Source organism: Furipterus horrens, unplaced genomic scaffold (assembly GCF_987537825.1).
Source record: "Furipterus horrens unplaced genomic scaffold, mFurHor1.1.pri manual_scaffold_3, whole genome shotgun sequence".
Taxonomy (NCBI): Eukaryota; Metazoa; Chordata; class Mammalia; order Chiroptera; family Furipteridae; genus Furipterus; species Furipterus horrens.
In genome coordinates this window covers 140378943-140397878 of record NW_028327173.1, presented here as the reverse complement: position 1 = coordinate 140397878, position 18936 = coordinate 140378943, and the positions used below count along the sequence as shown (strand labels likewise).

The following is an 18936-nucleotide window of genomic DNA, read 5'->3' as shown; positions in this document are numbered from 1 at the left end:
ACTCATTACACAAGTCACACTAATGTTACCTGGAGTGTTCTGCTAAATGTCCCTACATCATAATCTGTAGGTCCAGTGCTATTAAGAACCATTAATCTCTCCCTGGATCTCCTAAACAACCTGAAAAACAGAAACTGACTAAAGGCTGGCTACAATAACAAGAGCATTATTCAGTAAGGAAGGGAACTACAAATGACTTGTGAGCCCATAAGAATTATATTTTAAAAACATTACCTGGTAGCAGAGTATAACAAGGACTGCAGATAGGGAATAGATGGAGGCAGAGAGACCTGCTAGTAGCCTGTTCTAGTAGTGCAGTGAGAGGTAAAGACTGCAGTGGTAGTAGTGGAAATATAAAGAAAGGGTTGGATGTATGAGGTTTCAGAGGGAGATGTGATTGGCCTGCGTAGCTGATTGGGTATGAGAGGCTATCAGGGAACCAAACATGGCACTGAAGTTTCAAGACTAAGAAACTAAAGAGGAAAAAAAAAGATGGAACCATTTATTTTCACTTCTTAATGATATGTACTCTCTCTGCTTACCCTGCTCTCCACTGAGCATAATGTTCATGGAGCGTACAATGGTGATAGTAATAAAAGAGGTTAGTCACTAGTTACAGAAAATCCTTTTTATAAAATAATTATCAACTTACAATAGAATTGATAGATGTGATTGGGAAACATGGGTAAAAGGAGTTTAAATTAAAGAAAGATTAAAATGTTCTTGATATTGTGGAGAGATGACCTGGAAAAAAAAAATCTCAATTTCTGGGGAAGAGAAAATTAATGAGACTTCAAAACAAAACAAACAATCCTCCCCTGTAGACAAACAACAGTTTTTTGTTTCTCAACATTCTCCTGGAGTAGTACGTTCCCTTTTCTAAGACATTTATGTCACAACTTTGGTGCTATAAGCTCAAATTGTTTGTATTCTGAATCCTTTGCAGGCTATATCTTCTACTTTCTGTAGAAGTCCTCCATTATAATATCTAGCACATCTTATTATAGATATCATTAGTGAATAACTGACACTAAATAACTGAAAATCCTTTTGATTTTAATATCAAAATAATCTCTTCTGTTGAAATGAGTCTTTCCATAGTATTCTTTGTTTTATTCCCAAAAAGGTCAAGTGCATATCTCTTGAGCACTCGACAGATTCCAGGTGATCTCCAGAAGCCACCTCTGGACTTACACAGCAGCAGCAGATAAGGACAATTGCAAAGGCCTGCAGAACTCCAGCTGTGCCCACTACCCATGTAAGGCGTAGAAACAGGATCACTCCAAAAATATTTTGTAGACATGGAAGGTAGACACCCATGAAGGTACCCATTTGGGGGCTCTGGAAAGAAAAAGAAGAAATTATATAGTCATTTAGAAAAGATGACTTTATCTTTTTACTTTTATATAAAAACTGAATTACTAATTACCACATTAATCTCTAAGCAGAGATAGTAAGTTTAATAAATACCTTAAAAGAGGCACATATAAAATCTCTGTATTACAAATGTCTATCTCCACACCCTTTACTATTCCTAGAACTATACATTTTTACCTTTCATAGATCTCCAGTGTTTATATAGGCATTTGACCACAAATAAACTTTTTATTTATTTTTTATTTTTTGGTTTTTCAATTACAGTTGTCCCATTTTTCCCCCATTGCTCTCCCCTACCCAGCCCACCCCTTCTCCCACAATCATATCCCACCCTGTTGTCCATGTCCATGAGTCATTTATACACGTTCCTTGCCTAACCCTTCCCTTACTTATCCCCCTTCCCTCCCTCCCCCTCCCCCCTATTGACTGTTATTCTGCTCCTTGTCCTATTTAGTTCGTTTGTTTATGTTGTTCTTTAGTTTCCTGTATTAGGTGATATGATATGGTATTTTTCTTTCTTTGCCTGGCTTATTTCACTAAGCATAATTCTCTCTAGTTCCATTGGAAAACAGTATGAAATTACCTCAAAAAACTAAAAATGGAACTGCCTTTTGAACCAGTGATTCCACTGCTAGCATTATACCTGAAAAATCCTAAAACCCTAATTCAAAAGAACTTATGCACCCCTATGTTCATAGCAGCACTGTTTACAATAGCTAAGTGCTGGAAACAGCCTAAGTGCCCATCTGTAGATGAGTGGATCAAAAAACTGTGGTACATTTACACAATGGAATACTACGTAGCAGAGAGAAAGAAGGAACTCCTGCCATTTGCGACAACACAAATAAAATTTTAAGTGCACCCCAACAACTTAAAAAATTTCTGTTGTTCAAAGCTGTTAGCTTTCTCTTTTCATTTAAAAGTGGACTAATGGCCCTGGCCCAGTGGCACAGCTGGTTGGAGTGTGGTCCCATATACCAAAAGGTTGTGAGTTCGACCCCTGGTCAGGACATGTATGACCAGGACAACCAATCAATGTGTTTTTTTTCTTTCTTTTCCTTTCTCTCTCTCTCTCTCAAACCAATTTTAAAAAAGCATGTCCTCAGGTAAGGATTAAATATAATAAATAAATAAATGGACTAATGGCTTGATCTTCAGAATTTGGTATTAATCCTCAATAGTAGTTGGTAAATGTAGTTGCTAACAAAGATCTCGGTGTCATTTTACCCCTAAACAACCGAAAAACTAACTTTTAATATTGTTCCATATTTTCATTTTGATCAAAAAGACTGATGGTAGGTCTTTGAAACCCAGAGAGATAGCATCAACAGATGGGTGTGGACACTTCTGAAGTGCTGTTCCTTCTCGCTGGAATACTCTTCTCCCGGCTATCACATGGCTCATTCTCTCACACTAGCTAGAGGGCCCTGCTCAAATATTACCCTAACAGAAAGGCTTCCCCTGACCAGCCTCTCTAAAATAGCAATTCCCTCTGCCTTAGCTCCCTTGCTGGCCAGCAGACTCAGTCTCTTTACCATGCTTCTATTTTTCTTAGCGCATTAAGGACTGTATCCCCACACTAAAATTTAGACTGCATGACAATGAGATGTTGTATGAACCCAGTGCCCAGGACAATGCTGGCATATATCAAGCATTTAATAAATGCCTATTACAGAGCAGAGAGTGATGCCATGGATATTCTTCCCTTCTGATATATGGGGCTCTTTTTATTTATCCTTGTTTTCTAAGGCCTCACCTTGGTGGGCTTCTTTTTTCCTTCAGTGATGTTCTCTGCCTCTTCGTGTTCCTTTGCGCCTTGAGTCAGGTTAGTGTAATTAGCCATGCGATTGAGGAGAGAAGACACCTTTGGTCTGGTGTCCATTTCTTCCTATAAAACCAAAAGTATGAAAGAAATTAGAGATGAAGGACACACTGGAAATAAGCATCAAAATGGACCGCTGTACCAGAAAATGGTAAAGTAAACGACAAAATATTTCACAGGAAATATATTATGACAATTTATCAGTGAGACTTTATCGCCCCCCAACATTAAAATAACATGCTTAATCAGGCCTACATAAATAATTATAAAATTCTTCAATTAAAAGCCTTATGATTCATTTTAATAGCCTTACTTTACAATAAAAACAAAATCATACTGGCCTCTACAGACATTTGCAACTTTGTAAAAACATTGAAATATGATAACCACAGTACCCTCTTTCTTTAGGCTACTAACATTCTATTAACATTTATGGCTATTATTTCTAACACCAAGCCTAGATAGGTCACTGAAAAACTTTTGTGATTGAACTAAATGCTCACTTCAGATCTTTTCTTAAAGGAATTTGAGAGAAAATGTCATTTAAAAATAGGCGCACTGCTAGAAGTGGCGCTCACACCATTGTCCAAAGCCAAACAAAGACAGCGGACATGAATGCTAGAATGAAACAGGTTCCTTCACAACCCGACCACAGAGTCTATGCTGTCTTGGATAAGACGTACAGATCCTCTGACTCTAATAGCCTGCTTTCTACACTGATTTTTGGTTAGTAGTTAGAAGGTAAGTGATGGTATTCCCAAACACAGAGATGAAAAATACACTATTTCATACCTAGAAAATAATTCCATGTTAACATTTAAATCCCAGCTGAATTTGGTAGCAAGGTTCTCCACATGCCTGTGATGTCAAACATTCCTCTTCCTATTTCATAGAAATTTGAATTAATGACCACTAATTAATTAGTAATAATTAGATTATATAGATTAAGTCATCCACAATGACAAGTTGTGAGTGTTATATTTTAACAATTAATTATTAAGTTATTCATCCTGTACTGTTTTAAAGCTAAATGGGGTAGAAAACAGCTGTCTTGAAATCTCTCATCCTGAAATCTGTCCTAGTTTTCTCCCAAATATTACCTCAAAGAGTGCCAAGTTTTTATCAAAATATTCATCTCCTTCTTCATAATTGGAATTACTGAGATAAGCATTTCGAGCTTTCTTATGGCCATCATCTGGAGAAAAAAGTAAATCAAGTTAGTGTCTCACTGGTATTGAAGAGCACCAGAACCAAATAACTGTACCCAATCAGCATTGCCTGGAGAATGTGGCTCCATCTCCAACAAAAGCAAAAATGGACCTCTAAGTAAACATGGGTCATTCCTTTTCTTAACAATATGAAGACTTCTGGAAATACTAGTCTTTTAGGATTCTAGATTAGTAGGATCTCTTAAAGTCACCCAAAATCTACAATGAAAAAAGAAATTGAATACTTATTGGGTACCTGCTCAATACTGTGCTACACATGGGCTACTTTTCACACTGCTGCTGTTAATAATGACAGTTAAAGCTCTCTGCCTCCAGCACTGTCCAACCTTTTGTAAATGCCATTAGATCATTTAACAAGTATTATTCATGTATAAACACTTGCCACATACAGTATTTTATATTCAAAGAGGGACCCCACAAGAATTTGGTGAACAAGCTATGAAGAAAAAAAGACTGGGTTCCCTGAGACAGTAGTGTTTGTGTTGTTTGAGCACTTCCTTAACCAATTTTTTATTGTGTAATTTATATAATTTACACTGTCTGGTAGAAGAGAAGAAAAGAAAAATTTAAAACTATGTAAATGTCATTAAGAACTAAGATTTGACTTCCGGCCAAGATGGAGGCATAGACAGACACACTGCATCTCCCTCCACAACTAAGAAGGAATACAACTACCTCAAAACTAGAAACAACCAGAAGTTCCAGAATATCAAACTGCATGGAAGTCCAGCAAACAAAGATATAAAGAAGAAATACTCATCCAGACACGTAGGAGGAGCAGAGAGGTTGTGGTGTGGTGGCAGCAGCAGCGGCGGCAGTGGCAGGCCAGCAGAGAGCGCAGTCACACATTTTAAAGAGTCAGGAGGGACACCTGGGGAGCGTTCCCAGCTCCTCACCGGACCTTGCAGCTCACTGTCCTAGCACTGGGGAAAATCAAGCCTCATTGCTTCTGACTGTACAGACCAGTGGGGGTTGGGGCGGAGGCAGAAGCTGCCGGTCTCTCAGCAGAGTCCACTTGTTTAAAGGGCCCCCATGGTCCTAGAATGTCCGCAGACCCACCCACTCTGGGAATGAATGCCAGAGCAGCAGCTAGAGGGGTGCCAGTCTGGTGCAGAAGTGGGAGAAGTGCCTGGAAAAGAGGCGAGTGCTGGGCAGGCGGTATTGTTCCCTCTCAAACCCCTACCCCACATACAGTGCCACAATGTGGTGAAAGTTTGCCCTGCACTGAAGAATCCCTAAGGCTCCGTCCCTTAAACGTAACAGGAATGACAGCTCTACCTGAGACGCAGAGGCAAACAAACGCAGGAGCCTGTCAGAATGAGGAGACAGAGAAGTATGGCCCAAAAGGGGAAACAAATCAAGGTTCCAGTGGGAGAACTAAGCGACAAGAAGATAGCCAACCTCACGGATGAGGACATAGACAACCTAACAGATGCAGAATTCAAAACACTGGTGATAAAGATACTCACAGGCTTGACAGATATGTTTGAGTATGGCAAATGCATAAGAGAAGAAGTGAAGGCTATGCTACGTGAAACAAAGGAAAATCCACACAAAACCAATGGTAAAGGGAAGGAAACCGGGGTTCAAATCAATGATTTGGAACATAAAGAAGAAAAAAACGGTCAACCAGTGCAGAATGAGGAAGCAAGAATTGAAACAAATGAGGAAAACTTCCCAAATTTTGCGAAGGAGATGGACATAAAGGCCCGGGAAGCATGGAGGGTCCCCAGTGAGCTGGACCCAGAGGGGACTACACCAGGATGCATCATGACTAAGATGCCAAAAGTGAAAGATAGAGAGTCCTGGGGGCAGCAAAAGAGAGGCAAAGAGTTGCCTACAGGGGGTGCCTATAGGACTATCAGCTGATTTCTCAGAGGACACTTTGCAGGCAGGGAGGGACTGGCAAGCAGTATTCAATGTGATGAAAGGTAGCCTGCAACCAGGATTACTCTATCCAGCAAAGCTCTCATTTGGAATGGAAGGGCAGATCAAGTGCTTCCCAGAGAAGGTGAAGCTAAGAAGTTCATCATCACCAAGCCATTATTATATGAAATGTCAAAGGGACTTAAGAAAAAGAAGATCAAAACTATGAACACTAAAATGACAACAAACTCACAACTATCAACAACTGAATCTTAAAAATAAAAACAAAATCCAACTAAGCAAACCAGAATTTGGAAGGTTATCAGCTGGGGGGCGGGGAAGAAATGGGGAAATGGTGCAGGGATTAAGAAGCATAATTGGTTAGTACAAAATAGACAGGGGGAAGTTAAGAATAATACAGGAAAAGGTGAAGCCAAAGAACTTATATGCATGACCCATGGACATGAACTAAGGGAGTTGGGATTGCTGGAGGGAAGGGTGTACTGGTCAGAGGGGAGCAAAGGGGAAAAAAATTGGAACTACTGTAACAACATAATCAATAAAATATACTTAAAAAAAAAGAACTAAGATTTTAAATACTGAGGAATAGATACAGATATAAAAAGTAAAGAAATTAAAGTTTTATAACCTTAAATACATATTAGATGAGCCTGGGAAATAGGCAACAAGCTATCAAATAACTGGGTTGCATCAAAGGACAGAAGAGCCAACCTGAAGGGGTACCCACTGGCTAAAATGGAATAATATGAGTACTAAAGATAAATAACAAAATGGATTGAAATGCAAATATAGGTCTGGCTAGATAGCTCAGTTGGTTAGAGCACTGTCCTGATATGCCAAGGTTATGGGTTCAATCCCTGGTCCGGGCACATATAAGAAACAACCAGTGAATGCATAAATAAGTAGAACAATAAATCGATGTTTCTCTCCATTCTTCTCTCTACACTCAAAAAACAAACAAGAAAATGCAAATATGTAAAATATCCAACACATTTAAAAAATCTAATCACTTTTACAAGTACCATATGATTTTACTTATATGAGGAATCTAAAGAACAAAATAAACAAACAAAGTTGAAACAGACTCAAAGACACAGAGAACAGACTGATGGTTGCTATTGGGGTGGGGGGCTGGAAGACTGAGTGAAAAAGCATAAGGAATATAGTATGTACTCTTGTAATAACTATGCATGGTGCCAGGTGGTACTAAACTTATCAGGGGATCACTTCATATATTATATAAATGTCTAAGTACTATGTTGTACACCTAAAACTAATACAAAATAATATCGAATATAAACTGTAACTGAAAAATAAAGTTAAAAATGTAATAACTTTTACAGAGTTGCTAAAGAAACATGCAATTTAAAAAAATAATAAATGAAAAGGATCAAGCAATTATCCTGCTTTTCCTATACTAACTGTATTTCAGGGTAACTAAATAAAGAAAATGTCTTCATGATAGAACTATTCCAGCTAATAAATGCAGATGAAATAATATAATTAGAAAATGAAATAACCAGTTTTCAACCCCTAATGAAATAATGGATCTAGGCAATGACCAACAATGGTTGCTAAAACCAATTAGGTGAAAGGCTGAGGCAGAACTTTATAACGGATGGATCAGGGTGATCTGGAACCTACTGATCAATCCTAACATCATTAAAAGTGGCACAACACAATCACCTATTGTAATACAATGAAAAGTGCAACCTATGATGTATCCTCACTAAAAGAATGGATGTTTAAGCAAGCCTTTAAATCTAATTGCCAGTTCACAGAAAACAGAGGAGGAACACGATACATGCAACCCCTAAGATGCAAACATAAAATTCAGAATGAGGCAAATTCTACATGACAAATAATCTGATTTCTTAAAAAATAAAAGGCATAAACTAAATTAAGGTGAACTTTTACAAATTAAAAGTGACTTAAGAGATATACCAATCAATTATAAGTTATGAAACTTGTTAGAATCTTGACTCAAACAAATAAAATGTAATAAGACATTTTGAAACAATCAGAGAAATTTGAATATGACTGGTTATTATTTTTTTAAAGGGTAACTAAAATCATATGGTGCCTGGAATTTTCTTTACAATATTCCAGGAAAAAAGTTGGGTGAGGGCTTAAAAACATTATTGAAGCTAGGTAATGGGTTCATGAAAGTTCATTATAATATTCTATCTACTTTTCTATACCTTTGGAAATTTCCATAATAAAAGTTATAAAAAAAAAAGGAAAATGAACACAGCTTAAAATTATCACCACTCCAAGTTATTCATCTATTCAATCAATTCAACAAGTATTTATGAAGGTCTTATGATATGCTGGACACTATTCTAGGCCCTTGGAATATAGTAGTGGGCAGGCAATTAAAGATGCTGCTTTCATTCTGAGTATACTGAAGTAACAGAAGACAAAATAAATAAAAACAAAACAAAAAACAAAAAAAAGCAGTAAGGTCAATGATATATGTACCGAGATGGATTATGACTGGGGAGGGGAAAGACAACTTCAGCTAAGATCGTTGGTGTGCTGGTAAGCAGGCTCTCAAAAGTTTAAAAACAAAAATTACTGATTTCTAATATTTTCCAAATTCTGAGGTATAAGTACTTGCATGCCAATTTCCAAATACACTAATGTGAAGTCACTGAACATTGTTTTGGGAGAAGATGCATACAACTGGCTCCCATGAGTGGGTATGAGCTGGCTGGGGCATACCCTTGGCATAAGATGGTCAGAAGAAGCCTGCACTTTAGGCATGAGGAATACCAATTTTAAAAGATCCTAAAGCAGGAACAGTCTTAATGGATTCATAAGACAGAACATGTAACATGGCTGACGCAGACTGAGGAAAAGAAAGAATAGCTATAAAGACAGAAAAAAGCCAGACTATATTTTAAGCAAAAGGATAGTTCCCCCAAATCTATTTATTGAACAGTCCCACCTTTTCCCATTGACCTCCTATTCTAGATAATAATGACTCAACTGATGGGGGTTAGGGCCAGGGAGAAAGTGATATAAGAGTGTGCTAATGTTAGTTCCTTTATTTGTGGTCGTCGGCAGCCGTCCGTCTCGAGAGACGATGGTGTAGCTTCTTAAGAGTCTATCTGCACCGCCGAGAATGGCTGTGCAGTCCAACTCGGGAGTGACATGGTATCTGTCTCCTCCCGTGTTGAATCGACATCTTGCGATGACACTGAAGCTACAGAGCCTGGGCAGGGTAATATGGAGGGTCTGCTGTTGCCCATGCAGCAGACCCCCCCTCTCTTCGCAGCTGAAGGGTCCAAGGGAAAGACGGAGTCGATACAGCTTGGGTTCAGGTGCGCCGCAGGAGTTGCCGGTGTTGACTACAACGTCAAACCGCCTTAGGGACTCCGGCTCCGGATTTTCTGTCGGGGTTTACTCCCTTAGCCTTTCCCCTGAAGAGGTATGCCGCAAGGCAGTGGAGGTTTTTTGGAGTCAGAGTTTTCCTTCTCTGTTTATTTGTGGTAGAGGAGTAATATAGATAGCCTTTTTTTTTTTTTGGTGAGGAGAGGTTCAAAAAAGAAGCAGAAAAAGTGGGGAAAGCTGTAATAATAATTTAGGATGACAGAATGGTTCAAATATGTCAAATATTACCAATAATTATAATAATGCAAATAGACTAAATTTACTAGTTAAAACAAAGATCGACAGATTGGACAAAAGAAAATCCAGGCATACACTGTTTTTTATAAGAGACATAATACAAAGGCACACAAGGGCCAAAAGTAAAGAAAGGAAGTATATGAGGTGAAATATTAACCAAAAGAAACCTGATATAGCTTTATTATTATCAGATGATTATCTCTTTCTTTTAACAAATTACACCCAAATTTAGTGGCTTAAACTACACAGGCTTATTATCTCCATTTGTGGGAGTTAGGAATACAGGAATGGCTTAGCTGGTGGGCCCTCTTGCTCAGTCTCCCATGAAGCACCAATCAAGAGTCTGCCAGGACTGTGGTCTCACTCAAAGGCCTTGGGAAGATCCACCTCCAACCTCACTCACATCGTTGTTGGCAGGAATCAGTTTGTTTCAGGGTTATTGGCCAAAAGCCTCTTTTGGTTCCTTGCCACATGGGCTTCTCCATAGGACAGCTCACAGCATGGCAGCTGGATTCCCCAAAGCCAGCCATCAAAAAGAGCCAGAGAGAGTGCAATACAAATGTTACAGTCTTTTTATATTCTCATTTTGAAAGTGACATCACTTCCGCCATATTCTATTAATTAGATGGAGTCAGTAAGTCCTGCCTTCACTCAAAGGGGAAAGGATTACACAAGGGCGTGAATACCAGGAAGAAAGGAGCATTGGGAGTCAATAAAAAAAGCTGCCTACAACATCCATCCATCCACCCACCCACTCACCCATCCATGCTTCAAATATTTGAGGCAAAAAATGGATGTAACTATAGCGAGAAATTGATGAATCTACCATCACACGTGGAGATTTTTAATATATTTTTCTCAATAACAGATAAAGCATACAAAATAAGCAAAGGTAAAGAGATCTGAAAATATGAATAATGGACATAGAGTTCTCTATTCATAATTAGAGAATATACATTTTAATCAAACATACATGGAAACAACCACATGAGGACAGAGTGAGAAAGTGGCCATCTACAAGCTAAGGAGAGAGGCCTTAGAAGAAACCAATCCTGCCAACACCTTGATCTTGGATTTCTAGACTTTATAACTGTGAGAAACTAAATTTCTGTTGTTAAAGCCAAAAGAAAAAAAAGAATAAGAAAAAGAATAAAAACATTTTGTACTAGATCTTAAAGACAATAAATTTCAGTTATAATATAGTCCATGACCTTGATCAATAAAAGCAATTCAGTAAGAATTTTAAAAAGGATATTGCTAAACAATTCAAAGATCAAAATAATTAAAAATTAAGTGACAATGAAAACACCATCTATTGAAACCTATAGAATCCAGCAAAAGTATAAAAAGAATAAAAATTATAAGAACCCAGTAGAAGCTAGAAAGACAGCAGAATAAATCCTAAGACAATAGAAGGAAAAAGATGGCCACTATACTGTCTTTTGGTTAACTGTCCTTTGCTGCTTTAGGTAATAGTTGTACTTTTAAAACTCTGACTATCTGTCTTAATTGTCAAATTTAGTCCAACAACCTTAAAGACTGATATATTTGGACTGGATTCTATGATCTTTTTATTTCTATTTGTTCATCTTTCTCTATGATTCATTCATTTTCATTTTCTCTCTTTGAATTTTTTTAGGTATGTTTTCCCTTATTCTATTTTTCCCTCTATCCTCTCTTGGAGTTTCCATACTCTATTTTATTCTTTTAATAATTACTCTTGAAATTTTACCACATATTTTAGTTTAAAAAACTGTTAAGTAAGTTAAACAATACCTGTCATTCCCTCAAACACCAAAGACTTTCAAACACTTCAGTTCCAACTCTCTCCTTTGGACTTACATAATATTATGGCCCAATATCTCCACAAGTAAGACACTAATATTATTTCATACAGAAAATACTGACTTGGGTCAAGGTCATGTTTACCATTCCATTTGTTCAATATTCTTTGTTGCATTTCCAAGTACTAGTCTTCTGGAATCATTTTCCTTTAGAATTCCTTTAGAGGAGGGTTTCTTAAAATCAGCACTATGAAATTCTGAACCAAATAGTTATTTTTTGTGGGGGAACTGTTTAAGAGCATCTTTGGCCTCTACTCACTGGATGCTAATAGCATATCCAGTAGCAACAATAAAATATGTCTCTAAAATTCCCAAATATCCCTTAGGGGGCAAACTTGTCCCTAGTTGAAAACCACTACTATAGAGCAAGTCTTGTCATGATAAATGTCCTCAGCTTTTATGCCTCTATTCTGCCTTTTCTCCTGAGTGTCTTGCTAAGCATAATTCTAGGATAATTTTGCAAACACTTTAAAACATTATTTGTTATCTGTTTTGCTGTAGAGAATACTTTTGTTATTGTTGTTCTTTGATAATGTCTTCTCTGTGGCTGCTTTCAAGATCTTTCTTAGGTGCTGCACAGCTTTCATTAAGATATGTCTAGATGTACTTTTTTCCTTCTGTTCACACTCTTTACCTGTTTCCAGTCCACTGTTTAATCTCTTCATATAAGTTGTATCAATAATTATATATTTTTCTCTTTAGAAGTTCAATTTGTTTTCCTTTTCCCTAAGTACTTTTTCATTGTCGAGTATGTTTATTTTCCTAATTGCATCCTTTATTGGTTTGTCATTTAATAATTTTGTATCCCGAACTCAGGACCACTTCATTCCTCTTGAGGGTTACGGGAGAAGTCTCAGCTTTAGCACACTATTTCTCTGTTGTTCAACAGCCTTACAACATTGCTGCTATAAAAATCTGACTTCGCCCTGGCTGGTGTGGCTCAGTGGATTGAATCCAGGCCTGTGAACCAAAAGGTCACCAGTTCAATTCTGGTCAGCGCACACGCCTGGGTTGCAAGCCAGGTCCCTGGTTGAGGGTGTACGAGAGGTGGCTGGTTGATGTATCTCCCTCCCTCCCCAACTCTCTAAAAGTAAATAAATAAAATCTTAAAAAACAAAATCTGGCCTCAGCACTTCCTGCCCCATCCTGTGGCCTGCTGGTCTAAGCCACCTCCTAGCAGCTCTGGCTCCCTTGGCTGTAGTCCTGGCACATCAACATTTGGGGCCATTCTAGTCTCAAGTTTCAAATGCAACCACCTTAACTTTTAGACATTCTGGCCCTGGCTGATTCTGGCCTACCTCCCATTTGCTTGCTTGGTTAATTTTTTAGAAGTGGAAGAATGTCCCTGGACACTCTGTCTACTTTTATGAGACCAATGATGCCCCCAAGAGTGTCCAGAAGTCTACTTGTAGTGTTGTTGTAAAATGGGAGGGTCCCCTGGAGCTCCTGGTCAATCAGGCAAGGAACAAAGTTCTCATTAGAAGTGGTTCATTAAAAGGCATAGAACAGCCCTGGCTAGGTGGCTCAGCTGGTTGGAGCATCATCCTGTACACCAAAAAGTTGTGGGTTCAATCCCTGGACAAGGCACTTACACCTCGGTTGTGGGTTCGATCCCTGGTTGAGTGGGTGAGAGAGGCAACAGATTGATGTTTCTCTCTCATATCGATGTTTCTCTCTCCCTCTGTGTCTCAAATCAATAAAAGCAAATCCTTAAGTGAGGATTAAAAAGAGAAAAAAGAAAGGCATAGATCAATAAGGCATAAAATCAGGAGTGATTATACTGACAGGTATTGATCAACAGCATTAATCAGTTCTTGGTGGGAAATCATGCTGTTTCAGATAAGAATGTACAGCTTTCAGAATTCTGAGTCACTATGTGACCCCAGGAAATCCCAAATGGAATAGGAGTTCTAGAGTCTGAATAGCAAATAACCTTACTGTGCAAAAACTAAGAACCAAATCCATCTACTGGGGCTGTTTTAGGATTATCCAGAATTCTAAGAAGATTCCTTTGGAGAATACCTACTGAGACTGGCCTCAGTAATGCTTGAATTAACTGGCCCATAGTATCACTACTGTGTTTCTTTTTTCTCATTTTACTATTCAAATAATGCTGGTATTACTCTGTAACTCACAGCTGGGTGTTTCCCTGTACAATTCAAATGATATGAGTACCATTGGTTCTACTGAAGATTTCAGATTTCCATTTTGTATGGCATATATGTATATATGCCATATATATATTTGCAAACTGAATGTCTTGCTCTTTATAAAAAACTTAATTTTTGTGGCGCTATTACTTTCTTAAGGTTGCTTTTGTCAGTTACCATTTACTCTACAGTTTGGGCTTACAGTGAGTCTCAGATTCTTCCCTTATCCCCTTGATCTTGTTAAAAAGCCTTTTGCTGGTCTGAGCTAAGCAGGAGGACAGTAAATGTACTTAATTTCCCTTGGCACAGGTTTGGGTTTGAATTATGTGACTATCTGAACATGAAAAGTTGTCGCAAATGTTATAAATTATGTTTTTTATTTTTTTTTCAATTACAGTCTACATTCATTATTTTGTATTAGTTTCAGATGTACAGCATAGTGGCTAGACAATCATGTACTTTATGAAGTGTTCCCCCCAATATTTCCAGTACCCATATGGCACCATACATAGTTATTACCATATTATTGTCTCCCTTATGCTGTACTTTACATCCCCATGACTATTTTGTAACTACTAATTCGTACTTCTTAATCCCTTCACCTTTTTCATCTAGCCCACTTAACTATCCTCACACCTGGCAACCCTGAGTCTGTTTTCTGTATCTATGAGTCTGTTTTGTTTGTTTATTTTGTTCTTTAGATTCCATACATAAGTGAAATCATAAGGTACAGTCAAACCTCTGTTCTTGAACATCTCAGCTCTGGAATAATTCAATTCTCGATCAGTTGTTCATGGAAAAAATGTCTCAGATATCCAACAAAATTTCAGTTTCGATTCTGCACCTGATAATACTTTCATACTGGTATCTGTCTGATTAGTCACACATCTCTCAGGTGACAAAGGAGATTTGATTTTTGAACAAACTGCTTCTCAAACAGTTTTCCAGAATAAATTAAGTTCAAGAACCAAAGTTCCATTGTATTTATCTTTCTCTATCTGACTTATTTCACTCAGCACAATACTTGTTAGGTCCGTCCATATTGTTGCAAATGGTTAGATTCCATTCTTTTGTATGGCCAAGTAATAGTCTAATGTATATATGTTCCACATTGTTTTTATCCACTCAACTACTGATGGATACTTGGGTTATTTCTGTATCTTGGCTACTACAAATAATGATAAATGAACATAGGGGTGCATATATCCTTTCAAATTAGTGTTTCAGATTTCTTCAAATATATACCCAGAAGTGGAATTGTTGGGTCACATGGTATCTCTATTTTTAACGTTTTGAGGACCCTTCATGTCATTTTCCATAGTTGTTGCACCAATTTGTAATCTCATGAACAGTGCACAAGGGTTCCCTTTTCTCCACATCCTCACCAACATTTGTTTGTTCACTTATTGATGACAGCCATTCTGACAGGTTGTGAGGTGGTATCTCATTGTGTCTTAACTTGCATTTCTTTGGTGGTTAATGACATTGAACATCTTTTCTTAAGTCTACTGGCCATCAGTGTATACTCTTTGGAGAAATGTCTGTTCAGGTCCTCTGCCCATTTTTCAATTGGATTGTTTGTTTGGTGTTGAGTTGTATGAGTTCTTCATATATTTTGAATATTAACCCCTTATCTTGTTTTTGATTTTAGAGTTTGTTAATTTGTATTTTTTTATTGGTTTTATTAGAAAGGGAGGGGGAGAAACATTGATTTGTTGGTCCACTTATTCATGCATTCATTGGTTGCTTTTTATTTTTAAAGACTTTATTTATTTTCAGAGATAGGAGAAGGGAGGGAGAAAGAGATAGGAGAAGGGAGGGAGAAAGAGACGAGGAGAAACATTGATGTGTGGTTGCCTCTTGCATGCCCCAGACTGGGGACCTGACCCATAACCCAGGCATGTGCTTTGACTGGGAATTGAACTGGCAACCCTTTGGTTCGCAGGATGGTGCTCAATCCACTGAGCCACTAGAGTTTGTTTAAATTAGTAGCCAATTAAGAAGCACATAGTATGACTGGTTTCTCTATCTCGTAAGTCTTTAACTTTCTTTCTTTGCAATTTCTTGGTTGAAGAAACTGTATTGTTTGTTTAGTAGTTTCTGATGGTCTGAATTTTGATGATGGCATCCATGTGATGTTGTTTAACATTTTTTTTGTACTTCCTATAAATTGATAGTTGGGTCTCAAGGTTTAAAATTTAGTCTTTTTAGATGGAGGAGAGAGGAAAACCCTTCATAGTGATATTCTGGTCTTCTATCAGAAGTACCTGTCATCTGGTTATCTTTCTTTTTGAGATACTAGCAATTATTGATTATTAATGCCTAGATCCATTACTTCATGAGGGGCTGAAAAATGGTGATATATTGAATATAATGTTCTTTTATTTATTAGCCAAAATACTTTTATAAAAAGACATTCCTTCTAAAATCCTATTTGGTTATCTATTGGTATAGTTAAAGGCAAGAGAAATACTTCATTTTTACCCTTTACTGCCCAATTCTCAGATTAATAAATTGATTCACTGAGATACTCCACTGGTGATCAATAAATTTTTTAAAGTACCATTATAAACTCATGAATTTAAATATTGGATATATTTAAAATCAAATGTTTTTTCCACATCTATTGAGATGATTACATAATAGTTTTCCTCTAATCTGTTAATATACCAAGTTACATAAACTGATTTTTAATGATAAACCAACCATGTCTTTCTACTAAAAACCCACCCTAGTCACAGGGACAATTTTTAAAATACATTGCTTGATTCAGATTGTAAATATTTTGTTTAGGATATTTAGATCTGTGTTCATAAGTAAAACTGGCCTATACTTTTCTCATATTGTCACTGTTAAGTTTTGGTATCAAATTTATGCAAGCCTCAAACTGAGTTGGGAGTGTTTACTTATTTTTCTATTCCTTGAGAGAAATTATAGAAAAGTGGAACTATGTTTCCTTAAACATTTGGTAAAACTTGTAAAAATGCCAAGGTCATTGCTTGCTTGCTTTTTAGATTGAAAATTACACACACACACAGATCATAAATCATAAGCGCACAGCTTGATTCTTTATGACAATAGCAGTTTCAGCCTTTTATACATCTCCTCAGCCTGACCCTGAGTTTTGCAAGAGATCTGATGAGTCAGAGGGAACAGCAGGTACATTAAAAGAGCTAAAGTCTGTTGATAGGATAAACATTTAGAAGGTCTGGAAAATGCTTTTATAAATTCCATTCAGTAGACAGGCAAGGTAAATGAGTCAGTTTTTCACCACCCAGTAGGCCAAATTATCCTAAAGGAGGTTTTTATAGAGAGCTGGCAAGATTTTCATCCAAGCTACCAGTGCCTTTTTTGAGGACTATAAGGTAATTAGAAAATATAACCAAATATCTTTCACTCTTTTTGCAAACAAAAACATTTAAAAAAAATTAATCAGTCTTTCTAAGTATTTTGAGGTTGTAGTTAAAAAAAAAAAAGATATTTAAAATGAGAGAGAGAAGATGGTAGTTAGCAAGAGCGTGAGAAAAAAAGGAAATACAATTTGACCTAATGAACCTAGATAGAGAACCCAGGATAGCAAGCAGGATGAACTTAACTTCAGAATCTGGCCAGAGGACTCCAGATAAATTCCCAGGTTTGTTTAAAACTGAATGCAATTGTAGGTTGCCAAATGTCTGGAGAAGTCTCTCTGCAAATACTATTAGGGTTTTTGGCTAAGACTAAGAAAACTTTTCCTGCACAAATCACATACTATTCCTTTTCCCCTGCAATTCATCTGCTACCTCTTACTGCAAGTGCTTAATTGGAAACAAAATCCACCTTAGTAACACTGGGACAGTGCCAACTCCCCCAACTGTACATTTGATTAGCTAAGTCCTTCCCTACCTCCATTATGCACCTGTTCCTGGTCAGATGATGAACTAAAACTCTCAAACTTCTCTACCTGTCAGCCATGTTATCAGAGACAGGAGCAATTAAAAAAAAAAAATGATTTTACTTATTTATTTTTAGAGAGAGGGGGAGGGAGGGAGAAGGAGAAGGAGAGAAACATCAATGTGTGGTTGCCTCTCGCCCACCACCACTGGGGACCTGGTCCTCAACCCAGGCATACGCCTGCCTGGGAATCGAACCAGTGACCTTTTGGTTCACAGGCCAGCACTCAATCCACTGAGCCACACCAGCCAAGGCGACAGGAGCAATTTAATAGTTTTGGGGAAAAATATACTTTTCATGGTATGACAAAATCTTTCAATGAAATCTTAACCATTCCTGACACAAATATGAAAATTTTATATACAGGCTAATCTTGAACAGTTTAAATAACTATGTAACATAAAAGTATAAAAAAGAGATTGGTGACAGCCCCAATATCATGACGCTAGAACTCTAGTGATCAGATTTCTAGCTATATGTTTATGTCAAATCATTTACTTAACAAATATCTATTTAGTGCCTAGGGTGTCAGGTACCATTTCAGCACACAAACTCACTCAAAGGAATGAGAAGACCAGAAGCTTGATCTTCTTGAAAGAGAAGAAAAGAAGTGCACCAGTGTCTTCCTTTTTTTTTTTTTTTAATCCTTACCAGAGGACAATTTTTTCATTGCTTTTAGAGTAAGAGGAAGGGGGAGGGGGGGGGGGAGGGCCTGGGGGGGGTAGCGACGGAGAGAGAGGGAGAGTGAGAGGAAAAAACATCTATGTGAGAGAGAAACATCAACTTGGTTGCTTTCTTGTATGCGCCCCGACCAGGGATTGAACCCAAAGGATCGAACCTGGAACCTGGGTATGTGCCCTGACTGGGAATCAAACCAGCAACCTTTCGGTCTAGGACCCATGCTCCAACCAGCTGATGGCTCAGGGTCCGGTTTCTTTAGCTAATACTTTGAACCTTTAATAAGCAAATAAGTCAAGCACTTTCCCTACTTCAAACATTCTGATAGCTTATATTTTTTTCACAGCTGCTTTGCACATATTCAAACAGTTAAAAGTTCAGCA

General features: G+C 37.6%; 1 protein-coding gene across 2 annotated transcripts in view; it reads right to left on the bottom strand.

Annotated features, from left to right (window-relative positions):
• SLC12A6 (solute carrier family 12 member 6) overlaps nucleotides 1–18936 on the bottom strand; it is an 85785-nt gene that overhangs the window by 18802 nt on the left and 48047 nt on the right. For both annotated transcript variants that reach the window (XM_090270374.1, XM_090270375.1), the window contains exons 3-5: nucleotides 4300–4394; nucleotides 3134–3265; nucleotides 1195–1341 (exon numbers count right to left, since the gene is read on the bottom strand). In XM_090270374.1, the coding sequence (XP_090126500.1) occupies nucleotides 1195–1341; nucleotides 3134–3265; nucleotides 4300–4394 (374 nt within the window). The remainder of the gene's footprint in view (nucleotides 1–1194; nucleotides 1342–3133; nucleotides 3266–4299; nucleotides 4395–18936) is intronic.